At 43.2% G+C, this 10968-nt stretch overlaps 1 protein-coding gene across 2 annotated transcripts in view; it reads left to right on the top strand.

The window, feature by feature from the left end:
- The first annotated feature begins 1311 nt into the window (after positions 1–1311).
- Positions 1312–10968, top strand: part of LOC123520174 (membrane metallo-endopeptidase-like 1) — a 42157-nt gene continuing 32500 nt past the window's right edge. For both annotated transcript variants that reach the window (XM_045282188.1, XM_045282187.1), the window contains exons 1-2: positions 1312–1855; positions 3858–4773. In XM_045282188.1, the coding sequence (XP_045138123.1) occupies positions 1748–1855; positions 3858–4773 (1024 nt within the window). In that variant the 5' untranslated portion in view covers positions 1312–1747. The remainder of the gene's footprint in view (positions 1856–3857; positions 4774–10968) is intronic.

The raw sequence follows: 10968 nt of genomic DNA, 5'->3' as shown, positions 1-10968 counted from the left end.
TTAAGTGGCATAAGGGATAAAACAAGACTGATGCAGACAAAATAATTAGTGCTTTAGTGTGCAGTGTAGGACTCGAAGTAACGGGGATAGGAAGGAATTAGCTCTACAGAATGACTGGAATAGCCTGGGTAACCTTGCAGAGGTTGGCTGTTAGTGGTGAATCAGTATAGGGAACTTTTGAAAGAAGAATGAATACACTTATGGATTGGAATGGTGGGTGGATATGGATAGGCATGTTTTATACAGCTGATTACCATGACTCAAGAGAGTGACGCAGAGATGAGGAAAATGAGAGAGAATTTTGTTTTTAAATTCTCTCTCTCTCTCTCTCTCTCTCTCTCTCTCTCTCTCTCTCTCTCTCTCTCTCTCTCTCTCTCTCTCTCTCTCTCTCTCTCTCTCTCTCTCTCTCTCTCTCTCTATATATATATATATATATATATATATATATATATATATATATATATATATATATATATATATATATATGCAGGAAGCCACAACAGTTTTATTTTGCGTCAGTAGTACGAGGATGAGGAGAAAAGAGGATTGGGGAGGAGGTGGAGAGGGAGAGAATAAACAAATAACACGTGGAAGAAGGTGGTGATAAAATAAATAGACAACAGTATCAAGCTTGCATGTAGTTATTGCGATACTACTGATCTCGTGCTCCTCCTCCTCCTCCGGCTTCCTCCTCCTCCTCCTCCTCCTCCTCCTCCTCCTCCTCCTCCTCCTCCTCCACCACTTACTGAAATCGTATATTTTACTTTTTTATGGATCATAAGAGAGAGAGAGAGAGAGAGAGAGAGAGAGAGAGTTGGGGGACGTTTCACGGAAAGATGGACGATAGAACAAGAATGTCTTGTGACTTGTTTGCTCTCTCTCTCTCTCTCTCTCTCTCTCTCTCTCTCTCTCTCTCTCTCTCTCTCTCTCTCTCGCTAGTTATGCCCAGTGACAGTGACTAAATACTGATGGCGGTGGCTATGAGCCAGGTGCGCCCATCCGTCGTGAAAACATCCAGCAGCAGATTATTTCTCTCACAAAAACAGGAAAGTGATATGGAAGTATTATGTAAAGGGGACTTGAGAGAGAGAGAGAGAGAGAGAGAGAGAGAGAGAGAGAGAGCAGCGTGGTTGGGGGAAGAGGAGAGTAGGTGTGGCTTTTAGGTTAAATTCAGTGCGATAGGATGAGAGCAGAAAGAGGGAGGGGCTCTGGGTGAAGGAGATTGAGATGGGGAGGCACTATGTGAGGGGATACAGATGGAGGATCATAGAGGGGGCACAGGTGGTATGGGGGGGAGGAGAGGGGGTCGGTTAAGAACTACAAGGACCGGAGATGGACGGAGTGCCTACATAGATTAGTGAAGTAGTGGGCATCGACAAACAAACATTGGTAAGTGTGCAGGTCAGCCTCGTTGCCATTAGCATCATGTGTATTTGAATGCACGGATCTTCACTGTCACTGGACTGCACTGTCTCTCGACTAGGAGGCGCGCTAAACACTTCTCGTGGCGTGAATTAGAGGCGCCCCACGTGTGGTGTATAGTGCCTACCTTCACGCCATACACACGTAGTATCTTACCACTCATGGTTATTCTTACCACCATTTCTCCCCATATATGAAGATTTGCCTGAATTTTTACACCATGCCAACTTCAGTGTACCCGCAGGAACCAGTCAGTTAACCAACCAGTCAGTCAGTCAGTCATTCTGGCAGCCAATCAGCTGGTCAGCTATAGACAGCGACCACCATGGCCGGGGCTACCAAGCGGACAAGGGGGATCCTGACGGTGTTGGGTTTGCTCTTCATCGCCACCATCATCATCCTCTGCCTGATGTATGACAGTGTCCAGCCACAGGTACCAAAATGTGTGTGTGTGTGTGTGTGTGTGTGTGTGTGTGTGTGTGTGTGTGTGTGTGTGTGTGTGTGTGTGTGTACACCAATGTTCTCTCTCTCTCTCTCTCTCTCTCTCTCTCTCTCTCTCTCTCTCTCTCTCTCTCTCTCTCTCATGAGGTTATTTAAAAGTTCTGGGACGCCTTGGCAGTAAGTTTGGTGTGGTCAGTGGGGTGGATGCAGGCAGTGTGGGGCCGAGCGTCGAGCACCCTATATGGCGTCATTTCTGTGTTTGGTGGGTGTGAGCTGTGACTGACAGTGACTCGGAAGTTTGTGTGACCTTGTGCACAAATTTATTTCCGTTTTCATCATAAACAGTGGAATAAAACCGAACAAACATCTATTTCTACGTCAAATAATTACGATGTACTGTCTTTTCTTGTGGTAAGACATGTGTAGCAATGAAGTAACGAATAGTTCGAAGTGTTTGGAGTGACAAGTTTGTACTAAAAGCGGCAGAACATTCTGAAGACTGCAGTCGCTGAATACCTACTGAGGGCGTAGCTTTCATCGGTGGTGTTACTGGTGTGTCGCTTAGGACAATGCTGACAGTACGCACGTGCGATGCATTGTTACGAACATCGTCACCTCCGAAGGAACATTTGCAGGCTTCAGTTGGCCATCGAATGTCATGGGCATAATGTGCATGAACAACCTTCGCAACGAAGCGAGGCTCCTGTCGATGCGTTCTTGTGACCGAATTTGAAATCATTTGTTATCTGTGAGGGAGGTTCAGGACGAATCACAGGTATGACACACTTTAGAACAACACGTATGAAGCGCGGAACCAGCATGGATTGCGGCATTGCAACATGAGGGGATTTTGTGGAGGAGAAAGTATGGACTCGTGTGTGTAATTCACCTCGGTCACCCAGCCAGTCTTCCCCATTACGGAGCGAGCTCAGAGCTTATAGACCGATCTTCGGATAGGACAGAGACCACAACACACTCCACACACCGGGAAAGCGAGGCCACAACCCCTCGAGTTACTTCCCATACCTATCTACTGTTAGGTGAACAGGGGCCACACATTAAGAGCCTTGCCCATTTACTTCTCCGCTTCCCTGGACTCAAACCCAGCCCTCTCGATTGTGAGTCGAGCGTGCTAACCACTACACTACGCGGTGTGTGTGTGTGTGTGTGTGTGTGTGTGTGTGTGTGTGTGTGTTTCACTGTTTGATCTGCTGCAGTCTCTGATGAGACAGCCAGACGTTACCCTACGGAACGAGCTCAGAGCTCATTATTTCCGATCTACGGATAGGCCTGAGACCAGGCACACACCACACACCGGGACAACAATGTCACAACTCCTCGATTTACATCCCGTACCTACTCACTGCTAGGTGAACAGGGGCTACACGTGAAAGGAGACACACCCAAATATCTCCACCCGGCGGGGGAATCGAACTCCGGTCCTCTGGCTTGTGAAGCCAGCGCTCTAACCACTGAGCTACCGGGCGTGTTGTGTGTGTGTGTGTGTGTGTGTGTGTGTGTAATTCACTGTTTGATCTGCTGCAGTCTCTGACGAGACAGCCAGACGTTACCCTACGGAACGAGCTCAGAGCTCATTGTTTACGATCTTCGGATAGGCCTGAGACCAGGCACACACCACACACCGGGACAACAAGGTCACAACTCCTCGATTTACATCCCGTACCTACTCACTGCTAGGTGAACAGGGGCTACACGTGAAAGGAGACACACCCAAATAGCTCCAACCGGCCGGGTGTGTGTGTGTGTGTGTGTGTGTGTGTGTGTGTGATTCACCTAGGTCGTCTGCTGGTCACCCAGCCAGTCTTCCCCATTACGAAGCGAGCTCAGAGCTCATAGACTGATCTTCGGGTAGGACTGAGACCACAACCCCAAGTTGTGTGTGTGTGTGTGTGTGTGTGTGTGTGTGTGTGTGTGTTATCTCACTATTATAAGGCAGTGATGGTTTAGATTTTCTTATCTTTCTCTTCTCACAGCAAAATGCCAAAAACAAGGCCTTGCCATGGGATGTATTGACCAACACTGCTCCACCAACCACCACCACCACAACAACAAGCACAACCACCACGACCACTACCAAAGCTGCTCCACCAGCTACCACCACCACTACTAAGGCTGCTCCACCAACCACCACCACTACCAAAGCTGCTCCACCAACCACCACCACCACTACTGAAGCTGCTCCACCAACCACCACCACCACTATTGAAGCTGCTCCACCAACCACCACCACCACTACTGAAGCAGCTCCATCAACCACCACCACCACTACTGAAGCTGCTCCACCAACTACCACCACCACTATTGAAGCAGCTCCACCTACCATCACCACCACTACTGAAGCTGCTCCACCAACCACCACCACCACTACTGAAGCTGCTCCACCAACCACCACCACCACTATTGAAGCTGCTCCACTAACCACCACTACCACTACTGAAGCTGCTCCACTAACCACCACCACCACTACTGAAGTTGTTCCACCATCCACCATCGTCACCAGGGAGCCATCTTCATCCCCACCTCCATCCCCACCAACAACAAGTGCCATTACTATCACTCCTGACTCACCACCATCACTAACAAGCACATCCACAACTCAGTCACCACAAACACAGCCTGGTGAGTCAAGAACAACCACAAAACTACCTATAATTACTCCACCAACACCCCCTCCAACTACTACGACAGCTGAGTCGACCACAGTCACAGAGATACCACCCTTGTCCACCCAAGAGTCCACCATCACCTACTCTGAGGCCACAGCTCCCACCATGGAGCTTGATAAGGAAACATCAGCCATCCCTGCCAGCACTTCCAGGTCCACCACAGGTTCGCCCACGTCCACGTCATCAGTGCCACTCCCTTGTCCTCAGCCTACTGCTTCGGAATGTAAGTGACACTCACTACAGTTGTTGATGCCAAAGAGTTTTGAATTACTTTCTTGTTAGTGATGAGAAATGTCAGAACATTGCATTTTTTTTATTTCTTCTATACACTTTCTTCTTATCTTATTGTTTACAGTATATATATATATATATATATATATATATATATATATATATATATATATATATATATATATTACACCCCGTTTGTGAAATTGCCCATTTCATGAAATGGGCAAACCAAATTCATGAAATGAACCTAACCTAACCTAACCTAACCTAACCATTTCATGAAATGGCCACTCCATTGCACATTTCATGAATTGGGTTAGGTTAGGTTAGGTTAGGTGAGGTTAGGTTAGGTTCATGAATTGGGTTTGCCCATTTCATGAAATGGGCAATTTCACAAACGGGGTGTAACATATATATGCATAAGGAAGAAAACAGGGATAGCAGCAGGGCCTTCAATTTTTTCATTTATTATCGGTGTTTTGCCTTGATATTGAAGGCATCTTCAGGATCTGCAATGATTTATAGAATTAAATACACATAAAAAGTAAATAATATGAAAATAAAAACTTTCATAAATCTTTGTAGATCCTGAAGATAATAAATTAAGAAATTGAAGTTTTTGCTGGTATCCATTTTCCTCCTTATCTATATATTCAACTATCAACACACACACACACACACACACACACATGGAACAGAAAGGGATTATGAAGGAGTTTCAAGTAACTGTGGAGGAGATCAAGAACATGATGGGGAGTTTAGAAGTGAGAAAAGCTGTGGGACCTGATGGGATATCAGGATGGATTTTAAGAGAATGCAGGGAGCAACTGGCAGAAAAAGTTTGTGAAGTAATTGATGCCTCATTAAGGGAAGGTGTAGTGCCCCAAGACTGGAAAAGAGCTAACATTGTCCCAATCTATAAATCAGGTAACAAGAGACCCATTGAACTATAGACCAGTGTCACTTACAAGTGTGGTAGCTAAGATGTGTGAGAGGGTGGTGAAGAATAGATGGACAGACTTCTTGGAGAAAAATGACATACTTTGTGAGTGTCAATTTGGTTTTAGAAAAGGGCGTTCATGCACGACAAACCTGATATGTTACTATTCGAGGGTGATAGATGTAATACAGGAAAGAGATGGTTGGGCTGATGGAATATATCTGGATTTAAAAAAGGCCTTTGATAAGGTACCACACCGGAGACTGATCTGGAAACTTGAAATGGTAGGAGGAGTGCATGGCAGTTTACTAAAATGGATGGAAGACTTTTGGTAGGAAGAGAAATGAGAACAATAATTAAGGACAGACCATCAGAATGGGGATTGGTGGAGAGTGGAGTTCCACAGGGATCAGTGTTGGCACCAGTAATGTTCGCGGTCTACATAAATGACATGGTGGATGGGGTGTCCAGTTATGTGAGCCTATTTGCAGGCGATGCAAAATTGTTAAGAAAAGTGAGATGTGACAAAGATTGCGAACTACTCCAGGAAGACTTGGACAGAATATGGAAATGGAGCTGTACATGGCAAATGGAGTTCAACACGACAAAATGCAAGAAAATAGAGTTTGGCAAGAGTGAAAGAAGAATCAGGAGTATGTACAAGATAGGAAATGAAGACATAAAACCAGTCATGAAGAAAAAGACCTTGGGGTGACAATTACCAATGACCTATCGCCAGAGAGACATATAAACAAAATAATTGGAGAAGTATTGAACTTATTGAGGAACATAAGAGTGGCGTTCGTATATTTAGATGAAGAAATGATGAAGAAAATAATTACTGCAATGATAAGACCGAGGCTTGAATATGCAACAATACAGTGGGCTCGAACTTAAAGAAACACATAAGGAAACTAGAGAAAGTACAGAGGGCTGCAACAAAAATGGTGCCTGACTTAAGAGATTTGACTTATGAAGACAGACTGAAAAGAATGCAACTTCCGACCCTGGAAAACAGAAGAAAGGGAGACCTGATAGCAATATACAGAGTGATGATTGGCATGGAAAAAATGGATAGGGAAGATCTGTGTATGTGGAATGAAAGAATGTCGAGAGGGCATGGGAAAAACTAAAATGGCCACTTATAGGAGAGATGTGAAAAATATAGCTTCCCACATAGAAGGGTGGAAGCATGGAATAGTTTAGACGTGGAAGTGGTCAACGCAAGGAATATTCATGATTTTAAGAAAAAGCTGGACATTAATAGATATGGAGACGGGACAACACGAGCATAGCTCTTTTCCGTATGTTACAATTAGGTAAATACAATTAGGTAAATACACACACACACACACACACACACACACACACACACACACACACACACACACACACACACACACACATGAGACTGAGGAAGTGGTTCATAACCCAGAAAAGTACAGCAAGAAAGGACTAAAGAAACTTACATATGAGCGAAATGTAATGTATTCCAACATAAATGGAGTGATATCGGGATTTTAGAACTCAACGATTACTTGAGGACAAGAACCCAGATATTGTGGGTCTTACTGAAACAAAACTGAGAGAGGAGAAGACCTGATGAAGGTTGGAGAAGGAAATATAACGTTTGGAAAAGAAATAGAGTAGGTAAGATGGGAGGAGGAGTGATGTTGCTGGTTAAAAAGATATAAAGGTGGATCAAGTGAAAAAGGTATGGGAAAGGCAGAAGTGCTAAAGATCAGAGCAGAAACTAATGAAGGAAAAAGAGGCACTACATAGTGGTGTACGTACCACCTAAGACAAATGCATGGTCAGTACAGGAATATGAAGAAATGATAAGTGATACAGGAACATGTCTGGAAGAAATGTTGGGTGGCTGTGAACGAACTATAATGATGGGAGATTTTAATTGTAAAGAGGTGTGTTGGGAGGACTGGTCAATGGAAGGATCAGAGACAACATGGGAAATACACTATTGACACTGGCAATGGAAAATGTGTTAACTCAGTGGGTCAAAGAAGATACTAGGTTTGGAGGAGAGGAGCATCGTCAAGACTGGACTTGGTCTTTAGTACAGAGCCAATGGTCATTGAGGAGATGAGGGTGGAGTGCCCTTTAGCAAAGAGTGATCATGCAGTTTTGGAGTTCAAGGTGATAGACGAAGAGAAATCTAGAAGAAATGAAGAATATAAAGTGGGAAGATGGAATTATGCCAAGACAGATTTTGGAAACCTAAAGAAATTCTTTCAAGAGACAAATTGGATGAAATTCAAGAGTGCTAAGGAGCAAATGAAAAGTGGAAGGAATTTATAAAAATATACAAAGAAGGTGAGAAAAATTTGTACCAATAAGACAACATAGAAGTTGGAAAGCAGGACTGGTTTAACGATAGATGTGAAAAGGCTAGAACAAGAAAAGAGGATGCATGGAAGAGGTGGAGAAGGAAAAGACGGATTAAGCAGTGGGAAAGTTACAAAAGAGCAAGAAATGAATATGTGTTGATTAGAAGAGAAGAAAGAAAGAAACAAGAAAAGGATATAATTGATAAATGTAAAGACCAACCAAGGCTTTTTACAGACATGTGAACAACAACATCAAAAATAGAAAGTATTGAAAGTTTAGAAGTAAATGGAGTATACAGTGAAGATCCCAGGAAATGGCAGAGGCTATGAATGGATGCTTTCGGAAGGTATTCACAAAGGAGACTGCTTTTGACAAACCACTGGTAATGGAACAGAAAGGGATTATGAAGGAGTTTCAAGTAACTGTGGAGGAGATCAAGAACATGATGGGGAGTTTAGAAGTGAGAAAAGCTGTGGGACCTGATGGGGTATCAGGATGGATTTTAAGAGAATGCAGGGAGCAATTGGCAGAAAAAGTTTGTGAAGTAATTGATGCCTCATTAAGGGAAGGTGTAGTGCCCCAAGACTGGAAAAGAGCTAACATTGTCCCAATCTATAAATCAGGTAACAAGAGACCCATTGAACTATAGACCAGTGTCACTTACAAGTGTGGTAGCTAAGATGTGTGAGAGGGTGGTGAAGAATAGATGGACAGACTTCTTGGAGAAAAATGACATACTTTGTGAGTGTCAATTTGGTTTTAGAAAAGGGCGTTCATGCACGACAAACCTGATATGTTACTATTCGAGGGTGATAGATGTAATACAGGAAAGAGATGGTTGGGCTGATGGAATATATCTGGATTTAAAAAAGGCCTTTGATAAGGTACCACACCAGAGACTGATCTGGAAACTTGAAATGGTAGGAGGAGTGCATGGCAGTTTACTAAAATGGATGGAAGACTTTTTGGTAGGAAGAGAAATGAGAACAATAATTAAGGACAGACCATCAGAATGGGGATTGGTGGAGAGTGGAGTTCCACAGGGATCAGTGTTGGCACCAGTAATGTTCGCAGTCTACATAAATGACATGGTGGATGGGGTGTCCAGTTATGTGAGCCTATTTGCAGACGATGCAAAATTGTTAAGAAAAGTGAGATGTGACAAAGATTGCGAACTACTCCAGGAAGACTTGGACAGAATATGGAAATGGAGCTGTACATGGCAAATGGAGTTCAACACGACAAAATGCAAGAAAATAGAGTTTGGCAAGAGTGAAAGAAGAATCAGGAGTATGTACAAGATAGGAAATGAAGACATAAAACCAGTCATGAAGAAAAAGACCTTGGGGTGACAATTACCAATGACCTATCGCCAGAGAGACATATAAACAAAATAATTGGAGAAGTATTGAACTTATTGAGGAACATAAGAGTGGCGTTCGTATATTTAGATGAAGAAATGATGAAGAAAATAATTACTGCAATGATAAGACCGAGGCTTGAATATGCAACAATACAGTGGGCTCGAACTTAAAGAAACACATAAGGAAACTAGAGAAAGTACAGAGGGCTGCAACAAAAATGGTGCCTGACTTAAGAGATTTGACTTATGAAGACAGACTGAAAAGAATGCAACTTCCAACCCTGGAAAACAGAAGAGAAAGGGAGACCTGATAGCAATATACAGAGTGATGATTGGCATGGAAAAATGGATAGGGAAGATCTGTGTATGTGGAATGAAAGAATGTCGAGAGGGCATGGGAAAAAACTAAAATGGCCACTTATAGGAGAGATGTGAAAAATATAGCTTCCCTCATAGAAGGGTGGAAGCATGGAATAGTTTAGACGTGGAAGTGGTCAACGCAAGGAATATTCATGATTTTAAGAAAAAGCTGGACATTAATAGATATGGAGACGGGACAACACGAGCATAGCTCTTTTCCCGTATGTTACAATTAGGTAAATACAATTAGGTAAATACACACACACACACACACACACACACACACACACACACACACACACGTGTATCCCCCGTTCACCTAGCAGTGAGTAGGTACGGGATGTAAATCAAGGAGTTGTGACCTTGTTGTCCCGGTGTGTGGTGTGTGCCTGGTCTCAGGCCTATCCGAAGATCGGAAATTATGAGCTCTGAGCTCGTTCCGTAGGGTAACGTCTGGCTGTCTCGTCAGAGACTGCAGCAGATCAAACAGTGAAAAACACACACACACACACACACACACACACACACACACACACACACACACACACACACACACACACACACACACACACACACACACACACACATATATATATATATACATACATACAGTGGTACCTCGACATACGATTTTAATTTGTTCCGTGACTATCATTGTATATAAAAAAATTGTATGTCAGATAAATGTTTCCCCTAGAAATTAATGGAAATAGAATTAATTCATTCTTGTGATATGAATTTACCCGGACCCCCCAAAAAAAATTAACATGCTTTAAATACTAACCAAATATAGATTTGATATAAGATACATACAATGTTTATTGTATGCATGATATAAATTAACTATATTGCTCAAAATAACAACTTAACCTGCAAAACTCGGGACACATCAATAGACGTTCACCACGCAAGACTCGGGGCACGTTGATATACGTTTAGGCTTTTTATGGCTATATTTTGGCTATTTTCTTCCTGTTCTCTTAGCTTGTAAGCTGGCAACACTCATCAGGAGTAAACATATGCTCTACGTCACTGTGTCACCAACGATGAATGGTAGCAGCGACAGTGATTTCATTGTGTCTGATTCCGCCACCTCTTTTGCACGCCTTACTTCTATACCTTGGGTCTCTCGCCATGTTACGTTAAACAACTTTTGAGTGAGAGTGGTATCAGAACAG

This window comes from Portunus trituberculatus, chromosome 46 (genome assembly GCF_017591435.1).
Source record: "Portunus trituberculatus isolate SZX2019 chromosome 46, ASM1759143v1, whole genome shotgun sequence".
Classification (NCBI taxonomy): Eukaryota; Metazoa; Arthropoda; class Malacostraca; order Decapoda; family Portunidae; genus Portunus; species Portunus trituberculatus.
Note: the sequence above shows the minus strand (reverse complement) of the source record. Positions and strands in the feature narration are given on the sequence as shown.